General features: G+C 44.4%; 2 protein-coding genes across 2 annotated transcripts; both read right to left on the reverse strand.

The window, feature by feature from the left end:
- Positions 1–7,529: 7,529 nt before the first annotated feature.
- Positions 7,530–11,030, reverse strand: ACOT4 (acyl-CoA thioesterase 4; the record flags this gene model as incomplete). The annotated part of the gene is made up of 3 exons (XM_081100395.1): positions 7,530–8,347; positions 9,147–9,349; positions 10,556–11,030. The coding sequence occupies 3 exons, from the start codon at positions 11,028–11,030 to the stop codon at positions 7,742–7,744; spliced, it is 1,284 nt and encodes a 427-aa protein (XP_080956521.1). The 3' UTR covers positions 7,530–7,741.
- Positions 11,031–12,192: 1,162 nt separating this feature from the next.
- LOC308525622 (acyl-coenzyme A thioesterase 1-like) lies at positions 12,193–23,786 on the reverse strand. The gene is made up of 3 exons (XM_081100384.1): positions 23,315–23,786; positions 17,662–17,864; positions 12,193–15,476 (listed from the first exon to the last, which is right to left on the reverse strand). Exons 1-3 carry the CDS (start codon positions 23,769–23,771, stop codon positions 14,901–14,903), a joined length of 1,236 nt encoding a protein of 411 aa, XP_080956510.1. The 5' UTR covers positions 23,772–23,786; the 3' UTR covers positions 12,193–14,900.
- Between the last annotated feature and the right edge of the window lie 294 nt (positions 23,787–24,080).

The following is a 24,080-nucleotide window of genomic DNA, read 5'->3' on the forward strand; positions in this document are numbered from 1 at the left end:
GGTGCACTCCACGAGTGCCTGAATAGGATAAAGTCTCTGCTAAGAGTTAATTACTAACCCTGCAATCCAATGTGGTGAGTGTTGAAACAGAAGAACAAAGACCGCTGAGAGTTAAAGGATTGGGAAAGATATGGAACATTCCAGGAGTCTGGACTTCTAAAAAAAAACTTCTCTGATGTGCACAGTTGACCTTTGAACAAGGGGCGGGGTGCGGTTAGGGACGTCAACCTCCGGCACAGTCTAAAATCTGTGTAACTAGTAATTAAGGGGATCAGTGGAGAAGCATAGTCCTAATCCCTCCCTGATCCCTCAGTCCTTTACCAAGCCTTTTCCCCAGCGCGAAGGGTCCGTAAAGCGGCTTCCAGAGCAGGTAGCTGTTTATGGGGTAAGACCTCCCTGGGTTCCAGGCTGGCCCTGCTCCTTTGAATAGTGTGGTGATTCTCATCTAGCTACGTAATTAAGCCCGTGACTCCAGTTTCCTTATCTGTAAAAGTTTTTTGGGTGACGATCACAGTTCTGGTCACGCGCAGTGTCAGCGCTGAGTTGTTTCAGACTACTGGCAGGAAAAAAAGTGTCACTTTCAAATTGGGTAATTTGAGGAGCGTTTCAGAACGGGACTATTTGCAAAGAAATGGGCAAGGTTTAAAAAAATGGTTTGGCGCAGAGCCTTGGGTCTGAAGGCTCAAGGGGAGAGGGCTGCCTGCCATGGGTGTAGCATAGAGGGAGGCAGGCACCCATGGTGAGGTGGCAGGAGTGGTGAGAATGAAAACTTTGACCTCATTCTCCTCTTGCCCTTGGGTATCTTGTGAGTTTTCAAAGTAGCCACTTGTGCTCTTTGGCTGAACCTAACCATACAGCTCAGCCTACGTGGGTATAAAGCAGGGTGGAGAACGGTAGATGGAGCGCATGGAAGATGCCCTCAAATGGAGGCTCAATACATTTTATAAACTGGACAAAAAGATATCAGATGAGGTCCCCAGTCTCAGAGTTCCGAGAGCCTTCCCCAGTCCACCTCCTTCAGTAATTGCTGCAGCATATTTTTTTAAATTTAAATTCTTTATTGTTGAAAGTATTACATATTGTGTGTGTGTGTGTGTGTCGTGCCCCCCCCCCCCCCCCCCCCCGCCCACTGACTTCTTCCCGGCTGTTCCCTGCAACATATTTTAAACACCTGTTGTTTAAAGTGTTTCAGGCTGGCCCACGCTGGTGTGTCTTTGTGGACAGAGCATCAGCCTGAGGACTGAAAGGTCCCGGCTTTGATTCTGGTCAAGGGCACATGCCCCGGTTTGAGGGCTCAATCCCCCATAGGGGGCGTGCAGGAGGCAGCTGATCAATGATTCTCATCATTGATATTTCTGTCTCTCTCCCTTTCCCTGACTCTCTGAAATAATATATATATATATATATTTTAAATAAAAAGTGTTTCAGGCTGTCCTCCATATAGAAACACACTGCTTCCAAAAAATTTACGTGGGCCGCTGCAGCCACCAGCACAATAACTGTAGATAACATGATAATATAGTATATATAGAACCCTAAAGATTCCACCAAAAAACTATTTAAACTGATAAATGAATTCAGTAAAGTATCAGGAGACATAATAAATATCCAGATGCATTTTTATACACCAATAATGAACTATCAGAAAATGCAATGGGATAAATTTTTTTTATTGATTGACTTTAGAAAGAGGGAGGGAGAGATTTGTTGTTTTGCATATTTATGCATTTCTTAGTTGCTTCTTTTATGTTCCTTGATTGAGGGTTGAACCCGCAGCATTGGCATACCACAGCGATTTTTTTTTTTTTTTTTTTTTTTTTTTTGTGGCTGCCCCTTCTATGAATACTTTATTTTTTTTTTAATTAAATCTTTATTGTTCAGATTATTACATTTGTTCCTCTTTTTTCCCCCCATAACTCCCCTCCTCCCAGTTCCCGCCCCACCATCCGCCCTCACTCCCCACCCACTGTCCTCATCCATAGGTGCACGATTTTTGTCCAGTCTCTTCCCGCATCTCCCACACCCCTTTCCCCCCCAAGAATAGTCAGTCCATTCCCTTTCTATGTCCCTGATTCTATTATAATCACCAGTTCATTCTGTTCATCGGATTATTTATTCACTTGATTCTTAGATTCACTTGTTGATAGATGCATATTTGTTGTTCATAATTTGTATCTTTACCTTTTTCTTCCTCTTCCTCTTCTTAAAGGATACCTTTCAGCATTTCATATAATCCTGGTTTGGTGGTGATGAACTCCTTTAGCTTTTCCTTATCTGTGAAGCTCTTTATCTGACCTTCAATTCTGAATGATAGCTTTGCTGGATAAAGTAATCTTGGTTGTAGGTTCTTGGTGTTCATCACTTTGAATATTTCTTGCCACTCCCTTCTGGCCTGCAAAGTTTCTGTTGAGAAATCAGCTGACAGTCGTATGGGTATTCCCTTGTAGGTAACTGAGTTTCTTTCTCTTGCTGTTTTTAAGATTCTCTCTTTATCTTTTGCTCTTGGCATTTTAATTATGATGTGTCTTGGTGTGGTCCTCTTTGGATTCCTTTTGTTTGGGGTTCTCCGCGCTTCTTGGACCTGTAAGTCCATTTCTTTCACCAGGTGAGGGAAGTTTTCTGTCATTATTTCTTCAAATAGGTTTTCAATATCTTGCTCTCTCTCATCTTCTGGCACCCCTATAATTCTGATGTTGGTACGCTTGAAGCTGTCCCAGAGGCTCCTTACACTATCCTCGCATTTTTGGATTCTTTTTTCATTTTGCTTTTCCGGTTGGGTGTTTTTTGCTTCCTCGCATTTCAAGTCATTGACTTGATTCTTGCGCTCCTCTGTTCTGCTGTCGGGAGTCTGTATAATATTCTTTATTTCAGTCAGTGTATGCTTAATTTCTAGTTGGTTCCCCAATATAACATCGAGGGTCTCATTAGTTTTCTTGTAGATCTCATTAAGTTTATCGGCGGCTTCTAAACAGTTCTTGAGAGACCTTAAAAGTGTGGTTCTGAACTCTAGATTTTCCATTGACAATTTTGTCCTGTTTCTTTGTCTCCGCATTTTGTTATGCTTCCTTGGTGCACCCCCTAGTGGTCTTTGTTTGTGGTTTTATAGTTAAATCTTGATTGTTGTAGCTAATTCCAGGGAGGGTTTGACCTCCAGGCCAAGTGGCTATGAGAATCAGCTGTGTCAGCAGTGAGAGAACTTCTGTCCTCTAGGGAGGTGCTAATCTAGCCTTTGCCTGAGGCTATCCGGCAAATGCCTCTGTGCGGGGCTTGGGCGGGGCGGGTCGCACAGGATCAACAGGGTGGGCCGGAGAGAGCAGTTATGGCGGCTCTCAGTCCTGTCCCCAGGGGCTCTGCCTCTCTGAGTCCCAGCACCCGCTGCAAACCTCGGAGAGAAAGCTGCACTCGCTCTGACCGAAGCCAGACAGACCCGCTTCTCCCGTTTGAGTCAGGGTCCTTAAAGACTCGCCAGGATCTGGAGCTCAGAGTCTGCGACTCCCTCCCGATTGAAAACGCCAACCGTGCCCTCCGCCGCCAGCCCGCTCCGCGCACTCCGCACCTCAGAATTTGACTTCAGCACTGCGCCTCCTCTGAGTGTCCGTATGTGTTTCTCTTTCCTCCTAGTTGTAGGACCTCCACTCAGCCAGCGTTCCAGTGGTTCTGGGTGATGTCCGTTCGTCTTTTAGTTTCACTTTTGAAGTAGTTGTTCAAAGCAGCAAACTCCGGTGTTAACCTATGCCGCCATCTTGGTTCTTCTCCCCCTTCTATCACCACAGCGATATTCTAATCAACTGAGCTACCCAGTCAGGGCCCTTAGAGTAAATTTAACCAATAATATAAAAGACCTGTACTTGGAAAATTATAAGACACTGAAGAAAGAAATTGAAAAAGATACAAATAAGTGGAAGCAGCCCTGGCCAGGTAGCTAAGTGAAATAAGCCAGTCAGAGAAAGACAAATACCATAAAATTTCACTTATATGTGGAATCTAATGAACAAAATAAACAAACAAAATAGAAATAGACTCATAGATACAGAAAACAAACTGACAGCTGTTAGAGAGGAAGAGGGTTAGGAGCTTGGTAAAAAAGGTGAAGAGATGAAGCAAAACAACAAACACACACACACACACACACACACACACACTCACACACACAAACCCGCTCATAGACACAGATACTTTCCCCCATCATTTACATCTTGCATAAATGTGACAATTTGTTATTTGATGAGCTAATATTGATACACTATTATTAACTTGAGTCCATAGTTTATGTTAGGGATCACTCTTCGTGTTGTACATTCTATGGGTTTTAACAAATGTGTAATGATGTATATACACCATTACAGTATACACAGAATAGTTTCACTCTCAAAATTCCTGTATGTTCCATCTATTCCTCCCTTCCTTCCTCCTCCCCAAGTCTTTGCCAACCACTAATCTTTTTGCTGTCTCCACAGTTTTGCCTTTTCCAGAATATCACATAGTTGGAATCCTATAGTATATAGCCTTTTTGGATTGGCTTCTTTCGCTAGCAATATGCACTTAAGTTTCTTTCGTGTCTTTTTGCTGCTTGATAGCTCATTTCTTTTTACTAATGAACTAGAGGCCCAGTGCACAAAATGGTGCGCGGGTAGGGTTCCTAGGCCTAGCCTGCGACCAGGGCCATCTTCCGCCCGCTCGCCAGTCCCCAGTCCCGCCCCGCCACCACCCACCCCAGTTCCCTGTTGATCATCCAGTGATTGGAGCCTGTGGGATGGGGGGAGGGACCAAGAGGTTGTCAATGCACCTCATAGCGACTGGTCGATCGGTCGTTGTAGTCGTTATGCTGTTACGGTCGCTGGCCTTTTATTGTATAGGATAATATTTAATTTATGGATGTACCTCCATTTGTTTATTCGTTTATCTATTAAAAGCTATCTTGGTTGCTTCCAAGTTTTGGCAATTATGAATAAAGCTGCTATAAACATCTGTGTGCAGGTCTTTGTGTGGTCATGAATTTTCAACTCCTTTGGGTCAATACAAAGAAATGCAATTGCTGGATTATATGGTGAGAGTATGCCAAACTGTCTTCCAAAGTGGTTATACCATTTTGAGTTCCTATTAACAATGAATGAGTTTCTGTTGCCCTTAGAGAGTGGAAGGGAGGAGGAGAGACAGAGAGAGAAACATTGATGTGAGAGAGACACATCGATTGGTTGCTTCCTGCACACACCCTGACCAGGGCTGGAGATGGAGCCTGCAACTGAGGTACATTCCCTTGACCAGATAGAACCCCAGACCCTTCAGTCCACAGGCCTAAACAACCACTAAACAACCAACGAGGGCTTCATGACCTTATTTGCCATGAGGGGTCCAATCTTATGCCTGTTTTTAAAATATATTTATTTACTTCAGAGAGGAAGGGAGAGAGATAGAAACATCAAGGATGAGAGAGAATCATTGATGGGCTACCTCCTGCAAGCCTACAATGGGGATCAAGCCCGCAACCCAGCCATGTGCCCTGACCTCCTGGTTCTTAGGTCGACACTCCACCACTGAGCCATGCCACTCAGACTTGTGCTTGTTTTTTAATTGGGTTGTTTGTTTTCCTGTTGTTGAGTTTTAAGTTATTTGTGTATTCTGGATACCAGTCCTTAATGAAATATGTGTTTTGCAGAGATATTTTTCCACAGTCTATGATTGTCTTTTCAATCTCTTAACAATATACTTTAAAAAAATCAATTTGAGACAAATACATTGATACTATGTACTAGATGCTAGGGATTTAAAAAAATAAATGAGACCTTTTATATCTGTAGGGATCTCACAGTGTAGAGGGGAAACTGACCCATAAGTGGTAAGTCTAAACATGTTATAGTAGCTGCTATACACAGGTACATATAACATAGACTGGGGATCCAGGGACAGAATGGTCAATAGCACATGTTGTGGGTCAGAGAGAGTTTACAGAGGGACAGCTTATGTAAAGGCAAGAAGTTTGACATGTTGAGAGTGTACTGTTTTAAGAGGAGCAGTGAGAGATGTGGCTAAGAGGAGCAGGAGGCAGATCATTGAGATTTTAATTAGATAAGCATACATGATCAGAATTGTATTTTAGAAAAATTACTTTGGCATCAGAGTGAAGATGATTTGGGAAAAGATTAAACTGTGAGACCAGGTAGGAGTTAAAAAGAGTGCCCAAACTGAAGCATGGCTTTGCTTTAGATATGGAGGAGACAGTCTGAGGAAGGAAGTAGTAATATCATCAGGTCTCACTGATGGGTAGAGGAGAGAAAGAGGAAGAAAATTGGTAATCAGGAATCACCTGTCTTTTTTGCTTCTCCTGAATGCATTTTGCTGTGTGGAGTAATATATTGTCTCCAGTAGTAATATTAATTTCATTTATACTCATAATTTTAGATAATTGCCTTTAGGCAATACAGATTATAAACTATGGAAATGAATTGTTTCCTGATTCTAGTTTATGTAGTTTATATACCAAGTTTTGAATGGTCTTGAATTAAGGTGTGTTTTATGTGATTTAATAATTTAGATTACAAACATACATACAAAAAAGCAAAGAAAAAAAACACGAAACAAAACAAAAAATAAGCATACATACAAGGGTGTATGTCCTAGGTCATGACGTAAAATGTATTTTTTCCTGTAGGGTATAGTGAATAAAGATGGAAAAACACTGAAGTGAAGCATGTTTATTATTGTTTAATAATAAGGTACTATATCTACAATGTTAGATCACAAAAATTCTCTCCTCTAATATACATGATACACTGAAGTGGTACCTGACTTTTAAGTTGTCTCTCAACTCACCAGTCTCAGAAAATTACTTCATTTTATGGTTTGTATTATTTTTTTTATCATTCTGGTAAAATATATCAACAATTCTTTTTAAAAAAATGTATTTTTATTGCTTTCAAAGAGGAAAAGAGAGGGAGATAGAAACATTGATGATGAGAGAGAATCATTGATCGGCTGCCTCTTGCATGCCCCCTACTGGGAATCGAGACCGCAACCCTGGCATGTGCCCTTGGTCAGAATCAAACCCAGAACCCTTCAGTCTCTGGGCCCACACTTTATCCACTAAGCCAAACCAGCTAGGGCTGTCAACACTTCTTGATTCCACCTTTGGGTATATAGCTGAAGAAAGCCAAACACTAATTCGAAAGAATATATGCACCCTTTGTTCATTGCAGCATTACTTACAACAGCCAAGATATAGAAGCAACCGAAGTGTCCATCAGCAGAGGAGTGGATTAGAAAGCTGTGGTACATATATACAATGGAATATTACTCAGCCATAAAAAAGAATGAAATCTTACCTTTTGCGATAGCATGGATGGACTTAGAGAGTATTAGGCAAGTGAAATAAGTCAGTTAGAGAAAGACAAATATTATATGATCTCACATATATAACATATATAGTATGTTTATTATTGTTTAATATTATTACAGTACTGGGGAGGAGCCTGCCACTAAGGTACATACCCTTGACCAGAATCGAACCACTGAGCCAAACCGGCTAGGAGGGCTTTGTTGTATATCTTTAATTGAATCTTCTACAATAGGCATGGGCTACATTAGTAAAATTAGTGAAAAAATAACATTCAAAAAATTTACCCAAAATATAACATTAATACCAATGACATGAAGTTAATATGATTTAGGGAACAATTTATTCCCGTATGATCATTAAACACTAGACTTGGACTTGTATCTCTCATGTCAACAACAAACCAATGCATTACAATTTGGGGGAAGCTCCTTTCTGGGTACCTCCAAGATGTGTGCAGAAAAAGGCCAGAATTTGCTTCCAAGCATCTATCTGGGCCTTAGAATGAGCCTTGGGCTCCCCACCCCAGACCACAGGCTTTTCCAGTAATCTGTGCAGGGAAGCTGGGCACATGGGAAAGTAAGGAGGCTCAATGTAATGCCCAGTGCCAGGGTAAGAGATGATCTGAGGTTTTTCCTTCCCATGGGTCTGTAGACGTTCAGAGGCTATTTGGGCATATAACTCACTCCTCCAGTTATGGTCGTCCTGACCAACGATGAAGAGGATAGGCCCCTGAGCCTTCTCTATTGGAATCATGCTGGGGTTTTCACACCCTCCTACAATATCATTCCGTATATCCACAATGTCCAGGAGGCCTGAGAAATGTGTCTTGATTCTCCTCAGGTCATGGCCCAATGGTGGGATGCAAGTATCCTTGTAGCATATGGCTTTGCTTCCACTGAACCCAGATCCATTGATGGAAACTGTAGCTGAGATGTCCTTCAAAAATGAGGCCATGGAGAGACAAATATCAGCCCCTAAAGAAATGCCCAGAAGGCCAATGCCTGGGCCTTTTACCTGGAAGAAAAGGGAGAAGAGTCAAGAGTCAAGAACCTACCCAATAGAAAAATGTTTTTCTAAATGCAACTAGATGTGCCGCTAGATGTAATATGTGAACTGGGCACAAGAGAATCAAACTAAGCTGATAGGAGTTTCTTCCCACATAGTAAAGAATATCTGGCTGGACACTCAGCAAACACATCTTTAACTCACTGGCAAGTTTGGGAATTGGTTACACTCACTCCAGAGAATCGATTGTCCATTAGAGAATGCTGAGTCATGGAGCCTGTCAAGTTTAGGTGGGCATGGCCAATGTCTCAACATGCCTGGGTATCTAACTGCGTGGAACCAAGTTCTGTTTCAAGAAGTGAATCATTTATCAGACCCCATCAAAATATGTCAGCAAATGATTAACTTTATACAAACAAAGTGAGATTTCAGTAGTTCTTAGTTTCTGAAATGGGTGGGCAAATTCTGATCAAAATCTGAGAACATACTCTGTTGTCAGAAAAAGATTAAAAAACAAGTATGCAAAACTAACAAATCAGAAGCTCCATAACAATAGGAATTTTAATATTACTAAATAATTCCTTTAAATAAAATCTCACATGTATTTTATGGTTAATTCTGCATTGTGACTCCATCTGACAGAGAAAGTGGAACTAGGCACATAGGGTCAAGGAGTCTCCAAAAGAAATCTCTGTGAAAGAAGAGTAGAGCACCATAAGAAGAGTATCACTGGCACAAATGCGTGCAAAGTGATACCTTCTGGAGATACATGGAGAGAGAATGATACAGTAAAGGACATTAGGAGAACCTGAGAATGTTGAAGCATGTAGCACAGGGCTTCTTCGAAGTAGTCCGTATTTCTGCTGTCGAATTCCTTGGGGAGATCTTCAAAGCCGTAATAAGCTAGAGCCATTGTGGCAAAGCCATGGCCAGCCAGAAGGCTGGCTCGATATTCCAACAGGCCCCCTCCAACACCAAAGAGATCAATGATCCCGGGGAAAGGTCCAGGTCCTAGAGAAGGGAATATTATAAAAGGAAGGTATTGTATTATTTATTGTAGTATTGTATTATTTTGCTTTCCTTTTAGGCATCTTTCTAAATTATTTAGTGGGTTCATGTGAACCAAAGGGAAGAAAACAGCTCCCTGAATCACTACTGAAAAGGAAAGGAAGGTCCTTAGGGGAAGGAAAACCTATAGGGTACCTTCTCATTGATGAGTTTACCCTTCATATGATTCTGTGATAAATTATCTGCAAGAGAAGTAGACATAGATAGAATCAAGAATCTAAGGGCACATGCCTGGGTTGCAGGCTCAATTCCTGGGGATCCAGCAGGAGGCAGCCAATCAATGATTCTCATCATTGATGTTTCTATCTCTCCCTCTCCCTTCCTCTCTGAAGTCAATAAAAATTTTTTTTTTAGCCCTAACCGGTTTGGCTCAGTGAATAGAGCGTCGACCTGCGGACTGAAAGGTCCCAGGTTCGATTCCGGTCAAGGGCATGTACCTTGGTTGCAGGCACATCCCCAGTGGGGAGTGTGCAGTAGGCAGCTGATCGATGTTTCTCTCTCATCGATGTTTCTAACTCTCTATCCCTCTCCCTTTCATTCTGTAAAAAAATTTAATAAAATATATATTTTTTTAAAAATTTTTTTAAAAAAAGAATCTTAAAATTTTGTGTTGTATTGCATCAACCCTTGGCTTTTTTGTTGTGCATTCATATTTCAGCTGTCTATTTAGATCGAGGAAAGAAATACCTAGAGATGACTTTAGGCGAAGAAGGCAGGAAAGTCTGAAGTGTGCTCTGTGGTAGAGAGGAATGTGAAACGGAGGCGAGGCCCAGTGTACCCAGGCCACTAGGGAAGGGTGACATGGCAATAGCTTCCTTGACCATCATTTTGCGGAGACCTGTACGGCTGATGCTGAGAGACCTGTAGAGTAGTTCATAGCAAAGTGGACAACATACCTACCGACCCTGATCCGGCTTTTTTTTTTTTTTTTTTTTATCTGCATAACTGTACCCACCTCATTGGGATATCATATAAATTAAATGAGATTATGCAAACGAAGTACATAGCTCAGAGCCTAACATCAAAACACTCTGTTTTGGTTGTGCGGCCACTTATTTAGTCAAATGCCAAACTCTCCTAACGCAGTACAGCAACCAGTAAGGGCCAAGCGCACCTGCTGGCGCATCTCCGGCCGCAACCCGGGCTCACCTGGCGGCAGGAAGAGCGTGGCGCGCACCCGGCCCGCGCGCACCGGCTGCCGCCGCACCCCGGGGGCGAGGAAGTCGCGCACGTGCACCGTCCGGCCGAGGAGCCGCCCTCCGTCCGGCTCGTGGCCGTCGAGCACCTGCAGCTCCACGGCGAAGGGCGTCTGCACGTCCCGCTTCACAAACCGCCAAAAAGGCTTCTCAGGCTCCATGGCCCAGAAGAGCCCCATGGGCTCCAGCCCCGCGAAGCTGCCGCCCAGCGCGGGCGCGCGCGCCAGGTCCAGCTCGCCGCCGGCGTCGGCGCGGTAGCGCGCGTGGGCCCGGAAGAGCACGTCCCTCTCGTCGCGCAGGGACGATCTCAGCGTGACCCGCTGCTCCGGCGCCAGGCCGCGCACCACGATTCGCACAGGCTCGTCCCAGCGGCAACGACCCGCGGGCTCCACCGTCACCGTCACCATCACCGTCGCCGCCGCCGCCATTCTGGCCGCGCGCTGCGCTGTCCGGACGGCGAGCGGGGACGCGCAGGCCGGGCCGGAACCCCGTTGCAGCCGGCGGGAGCGCGCCGGGAGGTCGGACGGGATCAGCTCTCAGGCTCCAGGGGCGGCGGGCGGCTCGGTCATCTGCGGGGAAGCCTGGTCTCTTCAGAGCCGGGGACCGCGGGCCGGGGACTCGACTCCTCCGAGGTAAAAGCACCGGCGGCTCTCCTGCTCCGGGGGGCGGGCGGGGGGCGCAGGGGCGCCCTGAGGTCCGGGCGTGGCGCCCCACCCGGCGGATGCTTCTCCGTTCCAACCACCCTCTCCTGTGGGAGTTGCTGGGCAGTAGATTCCTGGTGAAGCCAGCACTGAATGAGGTGAGGCAGAATTCCAAGAATTCCAGTCCCTCCCACCGGAGAGGGTAACTGAAAAAAGAAAAACGCGTCTTGGATTCTAAAACACGCTCAGATCAGTTCCATGAATTTCCAACCCCCCTCCCCCCGCTAACACACCCGCATAACCAAGCGTTGAGATCCAGGAGCACCAAGGCCAGCACCCCGGCGGCCACTTTCACCCCCCGCCCCCCTTCCCGGAGGCACTCTACCCTGGCTCCCGCAAAACGTGTTTGCTTTTTTTCTGGCCGCAGTTTATGGGAATGAATCCTTCAGTGTGTTTTCTTTCTTTCTTTCTTTCTTTCTTCCTTCCCTCCCTCCTTCCCTCCCTCCCTCCCTCCTTCCTTCCTTCCTTCCTTCCTTCCTTCCTTCCTTCCTTCCTTCCTTCCTTCCTTCCTTCCTTCTCTTTCTCTCTCTTTTCTTTCTTTTTCTTTCTATTAATCCTCACCGGAGGATATTTTTCCCCATTGGTTTTCAGAATGAGTGGGAGCGAGGAAGGGGGAGGAGGGAGAGAAACACCAATGTGAGAGAGAAATGTCCGTGGGTTGCCTCCCGCAGGCACCCCTGACGGGGGCGAGGGATGGAACTGCAACCCAGGTACACGCCCTTGACCGAGAATGGAACTCAGGACCCTTCGCGGGTGGCCAAGGCTCTAACCACTGAACAACCAGCCAGAGCTGTTTTGGTGTCTCTGCTTTTGCACAGTGATGACACCGCCATCTGCTCTCTGTCTGCTCTGCCGTTGGTGATACCAGGAGGAGGTACCAGAAGGAGGTGGCTGTCGGAGTAATTGGGCTTCATGCTGCTTTGTTCCTGTTTAGCCGGAGAGCGAGAATTCCAAGTATGTGACTGAAATCACCTGCTTTCCCCTGGGTGGAATGTTGAGATGGGCTGACGCCAAACCAAGGAACACCATCATTGAATACCCTTGCATCAGGGTGGAGTTGGCTTAGCCTGGACGCCTAGGGCAGTGGTCGGCAAACTCATTAGTCAGCAGAGTCAAATATCAACAGGACAACGATTGAAGTTTCTTTTGAGAGCCAAATTTTTTAAACGTAAACTATATAAGTAGGTACATTGTTATTAACTTAATTAGGGTCCTCCTAAGGCTTAGGACAGTGATGGCGAACCTTTTGAGCTCGGCGTGCCAGCATTTTGAAAAACCCTAACTTAACTCTGGTGCCGTGTCACATATAGAAATTTTTTGATATTGGCAACCATAGTAAATCAAAGATTTATATTTTTGATATTTATTTTATATATTTAAGTGCCATTTAAGAAAGAAAAACCAACCAAAAAAATGAGTTCGGGTGTCACCTCTGACTCGCGTGTCATAGGTTTGCCATCACTGCTGTAGTCTATAAGAAAAAGCTGACAAAACAAAAAGCACTGTACTGTTTTTGAGTTTCAGGAGAAAAAATGTCAAGAATTGCTTTATTAAAAAATTTAATTGAGGAAATAACACCATAATCACAAGGTAAAGCATTTTTTATTTTAAATACATTAACCTTTAACAAAAAGTGTTGTATTAAGTCATTGTTTATTTTCATATCAATCATTGTTAAAATCACTTATGTAATTCATCTAAATAATGTTTTGCCAGCGTTAAAAACTAAATCATAAAGGCCCATGTGTGTAACCAGAAGCATAACTTAAAATTTATTTGTATTAGGAGAATACTTATTCATCTAAGAGATCAAAAAACTGAAAATATATTTGCTGTGAAAAATTTTAGTAGTTTTACAGCTAAGTAGTAATCTAGTAATTTATAGCTAAGATGTTCACTTACATTCTTTTTTGTTTGTTTTAAATGTTTCTTATTGATTTTAGAAAGAGGAAGGAAGATGGAGAACAACAGAGAAACATCCATGAGAAAGAAACCTCAATCATCTGCCTCCTATGGAGATGGAGCACGAGACCTGGGCATGTGCCCTCTCCAGGAATCTCACCTGTGCCCTCTTGGTGCATGGGATGACACTCAACCAACTGAACCACACTGGCCCTGTTCACTTCCATTCTTGTTTGTTGTTTTTAATCCTCACCTGAGGATATTTTCCATTGATTTTTAGAGAGAGTGGAAGTGAGGGGAGAGACAGAGAGAAACATCAATGTGAGAGAGACACATGGATTGGTTGCCTTCTGTAGGGCCAGGGATCGAGCCTGCACCTGAGGTATGTGCCCTTGACTGGAATTGAACCCTCAGTCCTTGGGCTAACACTCTAACCACTGAGCAAGACCACCTAGGGTTCAAATATGATAATATTTTTGATATTATATGCTGTGAAAAGCCACGGCCAGCGTGACTTTCGGGTTCAAAGGCTTGGAGGAAGAGCTGACGCACAAATTAAAACACAAGACAAAAAATAATAATTTTGAAATTATGGGGGGAAGCCAGGGAAAACTCAACTGCAGTAGTCAAGTTCCACTGAGTCTCCCTTCCCAGCTGCTTTTATTTACTAGAATATACAATTACCTTTTAGGAATGCAAAAAGACATATCAATGGTAATGTTTAGTAAACAGTAAGATTATCAGGTTTTGGGGGAGTTTGCTTTAGGCCACTGAGTCAGCAGTAGGTAATAAAATGCAAATATTCACCCTGTGAATATCAAGAGCCCAAATTCAGCCTTCTGGCAGACTTCTCGCATTTATATTAATTACTGTTGATCTAGGTTTCTAGCAATATGCTTTTCTTGTATGTTAGATAATCATTTATTTATTTATTACTAGGGGCCGGGTAAACTAATTTGTGCACCAGTGGGATCCCTCCACCTGGCCTTTGGGATTGGGCTGAAACTGGCTCTCTGACATCCCCTGAGTGGTCCTAGATTGCTAGAGGGCACAGGCCAGGCCAAGGGACCCCACCAGTGCATGATCGGGGCTGGGGAGGGACTGCAGGAGGGCTCCAGGGCATGTCTGGCCCATCTTGCTCAGGCCTGATTGGCTGGACTCCAGCAGCAAGCTAACCTACCAGTTGGAGCGTCTACCCCCTGGTGGTCAGTGCACGTCATCGTGAGTGGTTGAGTGGACTTAGCATATCATTAGCATATTATGTTTTGATTGGTTGAACGGATGACTTGATAATCGGATCTTAGCATATTAGGCTTTTATTATATAGGATTAGACAAATTCAACAAGTAATAGTAAATAATTAAATAATCACTGAGCATCAATTATGTACAAGTCACTATTAATCAGTATTCTCACTTTTCCTTTCAGAACTAAAGCCTGTGTGTTGGGAGAGACTGAAAGGTATGCCTTGTCCATCTGTTATGTTTTCTTTTCCTCCTAAACAACTGCAAAGGCATGTCGTTGACAAAAATCTTGAAAATTCATTGGTAAGTTCATTTTAACAGTAAGGAAGGAAAAACTAAGTACTTACTAAAAAGAAAAAAACTACATTTACACACTAATTGCAACCGCAGTTCCCAGGATAAATTAACATCAGAGATGCCACGCAAATAAAGGATTACAGTGTTGGTGGGATTATCCCAAGTGTTTGTGGAAAAAAATCTGGAGTTGCTTCCAAGCATCCACCTGGGCCATGGCATGAGCCCTGGGCTCTCCTCCCCAGATGACATTTGTGCCCAACAGGGAGTGCAGGGAGGCCCTGCACAGGGGGAAGTAAGGAGGCTCAATGTAGTGCCCCACTCCTGGGTAACAGATTATCTGCGGCTTCTCCTTACCATGGGCCTGTAAGCGTTTAGAGGCCTCATTAGCAAAGAATTCACTCTTCCAGTTGTGGTCATCCTGACCTACAAGGAACAGGAAGGTGCTCTCAGATCTTTCCACAGGAATGAAACTCTTCTGGTCGGGTCCTTCCAAAGGGTTGTTCAGGACATCCAAAATGTCTGCAAAGCCGTCTTTGGTGACCTTGATTCGATTTTGGTCGAAACCTAGAGGCTGCAAGGTCTCCTCCTTGTAGTGTAAGGCTCCTCCGACATTGGCCACAGAGCCATTGATGATGACTGCAGCAGTGATGCCCTTCAGGAACGAGGCCATGGAGAGGCAGAGATCACCTCCTTTAGAAATCCCAAGCAGCCCAACTCCTGGGCCCTTTACCTGAGATACGGACAGAGGAATAATAATGAGCCCATGAATCAGTCTGGTGAGTAGTGCCTGGAATTGGAAGTCAGTTAGAACTGAGCCTAATTTTGGGCTCTGTCATTTACAAGGTTTGCAAACTAGGATATTTACTTATTCCTTCTTTCTATCTTCCCTTCCACCATTTCTCCATCACCACTGTTGGTGACTTTAGCCTCTCAGTTCCTTGACCTCCATACTTCCAATCACCTTTTTCCTACCCCACTTCAGTCACCCATTCCCATTGTCATAACCTTAACCAAGTCATCATCAATAAATACCGCATCTCCAAAATCTCAGCTGCAAGCATTCTACTCGCTAATCACCATCTTAAATACTTCTGTTCAGCCATTTTAGGACCACCTTCTTCCATTTCTTTGAGACCTTGACTACCTTTTTTTTTTTTTTTTTTTTTTTTTGCTATCAGTATCTCATGTTCATTTCCTACCTCATCCAGTTTAGATTTCAAACTTCATTGTTATTATCCCTTCCTTAGCTAATACCCTAAGCACTCTTAGCTAATACCCTTCTTCCTTTGGTCATACTTGCTTGGAAAAGTGATAACCTTGGTTAAATCCACCTTCACTTCCTCTAGGCCTGCATTTGTACAAATAAACATTGAAGGGAAAAAAAATACACATTTGTGCTGGCAAATCTTTACTTTCATGGCCACAAATTTCAAATATGCATTCATACTGCCCATCACCTCTGCCACACTTCACTGTGTTTGCTTTTCACTTCTCCAATGACAGCTTCATACCTTCTCCTCTTTGCTCAAGCCTCTTGAACCCCTCTCGATTCCCCTTCAGTTTCAGCTCTTCACACTTCATGGAGAAAATAGAAGCTGTCCAGTAGGAACTCTTCCTCATTTCCCCCCTGCCAAATCTTCTTCGTTCTGAATGAATTGAAGCTCTCTGCCTTCCTTCCTGGTTCCAGAAGTATCTCTGTTTTATCAAAGTCCATCCCTCTGCTTGGTTTGGGATCCCATCCACTCTCATTCTCATAGTCTTTGCTCCTACAACTACTTCTCTCTTTCTCCTCCTTCATAATGTTCTTCTCTCCTGGCTCATTCCCATCAGCGTACTTCATGCGGTAGTAACTCTTACATTTTAATACCAATTCCTTGACCCTCAAAGCTACTCTGCCATAGTTTTGTCTTTCACAGCAGAATTGTGGAGAAAGTTATTTGTAGTTGTTCCCTTTCTTGTCTTCTAATCTCTACTTAGTCTCCTCCAGGGTAATTTGGATTTGCAGATTCTACAAGGACTGATCTTGTCATAGTTACCAAAATCCTGTATTTTGAATGGCCATTTGACCTCTGAGCAGCAGTTCTTTTTTCTTCTCGTGGCTTCTAAAACAGCAGTTTTGATTGGTTTCAAATATGTATTCCTCATGAAAGTGCTAGGAATTAAATGATATTATTATCCCAATTTTTCAAAGAAGGAAACATAAACTAACCCCAAAGCTAGTATTTGGTGAAATCAAAACTCAAATTTAACTTTTCTCTATCCACATCTTATTCTGATTCCACTATACTGTATCACTTTTTCTAAGAGCTCCTATACTTCCATTTACCATGAGCTCTAACTGAATTGTAAATTAATCTTCTGTTCCTCTGATACAGTGGTTCTCAACCTTCTGGCCCTTTAAATACAGTTCCTCATGTTGTGACCCAACCATAAAATTATTTTTGTTGCTACTTCATAACTGTAATGTTGTTACTGTTATGAATTGTAATGTAAATATCTGATATGCAGGATGGTCTTAGGCGACCCCTGTGAAAGGGTCGTTCGACCGCCAAAGGGGTCGCGACCCACAGGTTGAGAACCGCTGCTCTGGTACATTAAACTGGGGCCAGCTGGAGGCAGTGATTCCTCCCCCCCACCCCCTACTTCCTGTGTCAAACCTAGGGTTCTCAGATGTGTTGGAGCTTATTATAAGCCACTAGAATTTAAAATTCCATAATGCCAACTAAGAACTTCTTTACTAGTAGGAAATATGTCATAGTAAAATATGATTGTATAGAAACATGGGAAGTGACTGTAAAAGGTGGTATGTTGTGGTAAGGAGTGGCTGTCATGAATTAGTCAAGTTCTTGAAAACCAAGGGCATTTATGAAGAGGAGACCTGATATGTAGACCACAAAACTTAGAGAAATTCCAACCTGAGGGTGATTAAGCAGGTAGTTCACAGCTTCTTCAAAGTACTCCAGGTGGAGGGTTTCTATGCTCTTAGGGAGGTCTTCATAGCCATAATAAGCCAGAGCCATCACAGCAAAACCCTTCCCAGCCAGTAGACTAGCTCGATATTCTGGAAGGCCACCTCCAACTCCAAAAATGTCCACAATCCCAGGAAAGGGTCCGGGTTCTTTGAAAGAAACAAAACACAAAACTATTCTTGAAACACTTTTTTAAAAAAAATTAATTTTAGAGAGACAAGAAGGGAGAGAGGGAGAGATAGAAATATTTATTGGCTGCCTCTTGCACACCCCCTACAAGCCCACAACCTGGACATGTGCCATGACCTGTGATCTGGTGCGAGGAAGGACACTCAACCGAGCCACATCAGCCAGGCTATTACTGAAACTCTACAGCAGGCATGTCAAACTCAAAGGCTAACATGGGCCAAATAAACAAGGTTTAAGTTTACATAGGCTGCGAAAAAAAAAGCGTTAATTTTCATAGAAATGTAGGTTTATTTCGATAGAGACATGCTGAATACAAAGGGCTGAAATAAATGAGTAATCATTAACATAAAATAGAACATTTTAATAAAAATATTTTTTCTTGAACATTAACTTACCAGACACTGAATAACTGCACAGATTAATAAGCATAACACAAATAAACCTATTTTTCTTGTTCTCCAAAAGCAAAATATTTCCTGTTGCTCACACCAAACAAGTCAGGCCAAGATTAATGACATGGCAATCGGCTGCTAAAATATTCGCTGCTAATATTAGTGGAGAGAAATGGTGCGCCTGCACGTAAGGTGAGTAAGGGAAATGAATGCAACATGATTATAGTAATCAGTCACTAGTGAACATTGCAGTTTGTTATTAATAATTATGTATAACAGGATACTGTAAAAATTAAGTTATGAAATTTGTATTAAAACATTTCTTACATACCGTTATATTAGCTGTGTCGCAAAAATATTCGTTGTGGGCTGCATGTGGCCTGTGGGCCGTGAGTTTGACATGCTTGCACTACAGTGATGTCAAAAGCCAATTGTTGCCTACTTGGTAATGTCAAAGTTTTCTTCATAATCAGAAATGCTGAAAGACCCTTGGTCTTTAGAGATCCAGACAATGGCATAGACTAAATCCACATTCCCCTCTATACTCAGAGCCTCAAAGCCCCACAGATTTTTACAAAAATTATGTATTACTTTGTGGTTAAAAATAATTTACAGACAATGAAAACAGCAAAATCATTGCCATCTCCCCCAAAATTGACAACGCCAAATGCTAGCGAGAGTGCAGAGCAATTGGAACCCTCATACATTGCTGGTGAAAATGCAAAATTATACAGCCACTTTGAAAAACAGTTGGGCAGTTTCATATAAAGTTAAACATAAACTTACCATATGATCTAGCAATCTCACTCCTAGGTATATTTGCCAAGGAGAAATGAAAATTTGTGTCCACACAAAAACTTGTATTGCAAGTGTTTGTGGTGACGTTATTCATAATCTTCAAAGATTTGAAACCCAAATGTCCTTCAAGTGGTGAGTGGATAAACAACCATATAATGGAGTACTACTAAAAAACAAGATACATCGAGCAACACAAATGAATCGCAAATGCATTATGCTAGACAAAAGGCTACATACACTGTATGATTCCATTTCCTGGGTACTTTCAACATTTACAGAAAAAGCTTGTATTTAACGTGCAAAATTTAAAGAATAATAATAAAGCAAACACTTTATAGCTACAATTTTAAAAAACTCAGTACTGAGCATCAAAGGCCCCTGAATATCTCTGCTCCTTACCTTCCTTTCCACTGTCTTGGCTTTTATTCTCTTGATTTTCTTTACCATATTACCACTTATGTGTGCGTGTGTTAAACAGTATTTTGTTTATTGTGCCTATTTTTTGAATTTTATCTACATGGAATGAAATTGAATGTATTCTGGAATTTGATTGTTTCAACAATTTTTGAAGTTCATTCATGTTGACTCTTGTGGCTGTAGTTCAAGTATTTTGCTGCTGTAAACATACCTTAATTTATCATTTTTATTGTTTTTGGACATTTGGAATGTTTGCAGTTGTTTTTGCTCTTACAAACAATACTTCTTGGTGCACATGAACCAGGAGTAGACTGATATAGTCAACTTTCTAAGTAAAAAATTGTTTTCTTTCCCAGCCAGTGTGGCTCAGTGGTTGAGCATTGACCTATGAACCAGGAGGTCATGGTTCAATTCCTGGTCATGGTATATGCCCAGGTTGCAGGCTCAACACCCAGTGTGGGGCGTGCAGGAGGCAGCCAATCAATGATTCTCTCTCATCATTGATGTTTCTATCGCTCCCTTCCTCTCTGAAAGCAATAAAGATATATAAAAAATATTTTTAAAAATTATTTCCAGCCCTGGTCAGTTTTTCAGTGGTTAGTGTTGGCTGGTGGACTGAAGGGTCTCAGATTTGAATGCCAGTCAAGGTCACGTGCCTGCAATGCAGGTTCAATCCCTGGCCCTGATTGGGGCATGTATAGAAGGCAGCCAATTGATGTGTCTCGCTCACGTGGATGTTTCTCTCTTTCTCTCCCTCCTGATACCTCCCTCCCTTCCACTTGCTTAAAGAAAAAATAAATGGAAAAAATATCCTCAGTGAAGATTAACAACAACAAAATTTTTTTCCAGGAGTAGATGAATATATTCCTTTTAGCACTGTGAACTCCTTTTCCTCTACATACTTATTAACAATTGGTAATATTAGACTTCTAAATTTTGAGGGTTTGAAATGTATAGTTTTATTTTGCATTTCCCTGATTCCTAATAGTATAAGTATCTTTGTTTTAAATATATTTTATTGATTTTTTTACACAGAGGAAGGGTGAGGGATAGAGAGTTAGAAACATCGATGAGAGAGAAACATCGATCAGCTGCCTCCTGCACACTCCCTACTGGAGATGTGCCCGCAACCCAGGTACATGCCCTTGACTGGAATCGAACCTGGGACCCTTGAGTCCGCAGGCCAACGCTCTATCCACTGAGCCAAACCAGTTAGAGCTATATAAGTATCTTTTAAAAAAAAAAAAATCCTCACCGAGGACATGTTTGATTTTAGAGAGGAAGGAAGAGAGAAAGAGAGAGAACAAGAAGTAATTTGAGAGAGAAATATTGGTTTGTTGCCTCCCATACTCTCCCCGATTGGGACCAAACCCTCAACCTAGGAATATGCCCTGATTGAGAATAGAACCCGCAACCATTTGGTGTACCGGATGATGCTCCAACCAACTGAACCACTTGGTTAGGGCAGGATAAAGCATCTTTTTATTTTTTCATTGGCCAATTGCTTTTTATGTAATGGAAAAACTATCCAATAATTTCAAAAGATTTCCAGTTAATAGCAAGAGGCCTTCCTCCTTCATGCTAATTTTCTTAAACCTTAATATGTATACTGTGGGAGCCTGGCCTGTATGGCTCAGGGGTTGAGCCTCGACCCAGGAACCAAGAGGTCACCAGTTCAATTTCCTGTCAGGGAACATGCCCAGGTTTCGGACTCCCCAGTAGAGGCTGTGCAGGAGGCAGCCAATCGATGATGTTTCTCTCTAATTGATGTTTGTATTTCTCCCTCTCCCTCTCTCTCTCAAAATCAATAAAAACATATTAAAAATATATATATATATGGTGGGAATTATAAGCGAAGTTATAAAATTGAGAAACCTGTAAGAAATTAAAAATTTGAAACTTCCTATAAATGGTTTTTTAAAAATTACAACTGTCTGGAAAATATTATGCTAAGTGAAATAAGTCAATCTGAGAAAGACGAATATCACTTATTTGTGGAATCTAATGAATAAAATGAATTGACCAACAAAATAAGACCCAAAGCATGGAGGCATGGAACAGATTGACACACCTCAATGTGGGACTGGGACGAGAAGAGATAAACCAAAGAACTTATATACTTACTAGAGGCCAGTGCAGGGATTCATGCACCAGTGGGGTCTCTTGGCCTGGCCTGTGGGGATCTGGCCAAAACCGGCTCTCCAACATCCCCAGAGGGGTCCTGGGTTGTGAGAGGGTACAGGCCAGGCCGAGGGACCCCACTGGTGCACAGCCAGAGAGGGACCGTGGGAGGGCTCCAGGTTGTGTCCAGCCCAGCTCTCCCAGTCCCCATTGGCCAGACCCCAGCAGCAAGGTAACCTATGGGTGGGAGCATCTGCCCCCTGGTGGTCAGTGCACATCATAGCAACTGGTGCAATGGTGGAACACTTAGCATATAAGACTTTTATCATATAGGACTAGAGGCCTGGTGCACAAAAATTTGTGCACTTGGGAGGGAGGGGGAGGGGCCCCTCAGCCTGGCCTGTGCCCTCTCGCAGTCTGGGACCCCTCGGGAGATAACGACCTGCTGGCTTAGGCCTGCTCCTGGGTGGCAGAGAGCAGGCCCAATCCCTAGGTGCAGCCCCTGGTCGGGCTCAGAGTAGGGCTGATTGGGGAGTTGGGGCGCCGCCACCTGTCATGCACAGAGCAGGGCGGATCGGGAGGTTGTGATGCCACCCTCAGTCACACTCAGGGTAGGGCCGATTGGGGGGTTGGGGCACCGCCCCCTGTCACACTCAAGGCAGGGTCGATGGGGAGGTTGCGGCGCCACCCCCTGTCACACACAGAGCAGGGCCAATCAGGGGGTTGGGGCGCTGCCCCCTGTCACAGAGCAGGGCCCATCAGGGGGTTGGGGAGCTCCCCACTGTCACTCACAGAGTAGGGCCGATAGGGGAGTTGGGGCACCACACCCTGTCACACACAGAGCAAGGTGGATCAGGGGGTTGGGGCGCCGCACCCTGTCACACTCAGGGCAGGGCCGATGGGGAGGTTATGGCTCTATCCCAGGGGTGGGCAAACTTTTTGAATCGAGGACCACAACGGGTTCTTAAACTGGACTGGAGGGCCGGAACAAAAGCATGGATGGAGTGTTTGTGTGAAGTAATAAATTCAAAGTAAACATCATTACATAAAAGGGTACGGTCTTTTTTTTTTTTTTTTAGTTTTTTTCATTTCAAACGGGCCGGATCCAGCCCGCGGGCTGTAGTTTGCCCACGGCTGCTCTACCCCATCACACACAGAGCAGGGCTGATCAGGGGGTTGGGGAGCTGCCACTGTCACACTCAGGGCAGGGCCGATGGGGAGGTTATGGCTCTACCCTGTTACACACAGCAGGGCCCATGGGGGGGGGGGCGGGGGGGTTGGGGCGCCGCACCCTGTCACACACAGTTGCAGGGTGATCAGGGGGTTGGGGAGCTCCCCCCTATCAGGCACAGAGCAGGGCTGATCAGGGGGTTGGGGTGCCTTCCCCTGTCATGAACAGAGCAGGGCAGATAGGGAGGATGTGGCCCCGCCCCCTGTCACACACAGAGCAGGGCCGATTGGGGAATTGGGGCACCACTCTGGAGGACAGGATATCTTTTAATTGACCTCGCAGTTTTGCAGCTGGCAGAGCCACCTCCCAGCCAGCCTTACATTCCATTCCTGTCGCCTTGACATGTTAAGGCCCCACGGACCTCTGGAACATTGGGAGCCAACTCCATCCTCTCAGTAAAAGCGGATGAGGCAAAAAGAAAAAAGAAAAAGTTTGAAGCGGTGTCACTCACCTGGCGGCAGGAAGAGCGTGGCGCGCACCCGGCCAGCGCGCACCGGCTCCCGCCGCACCCCGGGTGCAAGGAAATCGCGCTCTTGCACCGCCCGGCCCAGGAGGCGCCCTCCCTCGGGCTGGTGGCCGTCGAGCACCTCCAGCTCCACGGCGAAAGGCGTCTGCACGTCCCGCTTCACCAGCCGCAGGAAGGGCTTCTCGGGCTCCATGGCCCAGAAGAGCCCCATGGGCTCGAGCCCCGCGAAGCTGCCGCCCAGCGCGGGCGCGCGCGCCAGGTCCAGCTCGCCTCTGTCATCCGCGCTGTAGAACGCGTGGGCCCGGAAGAGCGCGCCCTTCTCGTCGCGCAGGGATGTTCGCAGCGTGACCGGCTGCCCCCTGGCCAGGTCGCTCACAATGATGCGCACAGGCTCGTCCCAGCGGCTGCGGCCCGTGGGCTCCAAGGTCACGGTCGCCGCCATCCTGGCAGGGGCCCAAGAGGCTGGTACTTTAGCACTCAACTTCGGAGTTCTGGGCCGTGCCCAACTTCCCAGGCCCCGTCCGCAGAGTCCAGACGCTCGCAGGACAGCAAGAGATGAGGCCATCTTTTTGCGACTTAATTTCAGACCTCGGATCAACTGAATGGGGATCTGGAGAAAGTTAGAACTGGTGTTTGAGAGCCTCTAATGGCAGGCCGCCCATCTGCAGGCTAAGCGCCCAATAGGCCAGGGCAGCCTGCTAAATTCAAACTGGCCCTGCCAATCAGTAGCCTACTTTTTGTTGTTGTTAAC

This window comes from Myotis nattereri (genome assembly GCF_964212035.1).
Source record: "Myotis nattereri genome assembly, chromosome: 1".
NCBI classification, from domain to species: Eukaryota; Metazoa; Chordata; class Mammalia; order Chiroptera; family Vespertilionidae; genus Myotis; species Myotis nattereri.

What these genes read in the sequence shown, in the direction of transcription:
- LOC308525622 (XM_081100384.1), bottom strand. Translation starts at nt 23,771, where the DNA reads ATGGCGGCGACCGTGACCTTGGAGCCCACGGGCCGCAGCCGCTGGGAC. An exon ending in CACGCTCTTCCTGCCGCCAG is followed by an intron (nt 17,865 to 23,314) that starts GTGAGTGACACC and finishes TTTCTTTCAAAG; the next exon opens with AACCCGGACCCTTTCCTGGG. An exon ending in ACCTGCTTAATCACCCTCAG is followed by an intron (nt 15,477 to 17,661) that starts GTTGGAATTTCT and finishes TCCGTATCTCAG; the next exon opens with GTAAAGGGCCCAGGAGTTGG.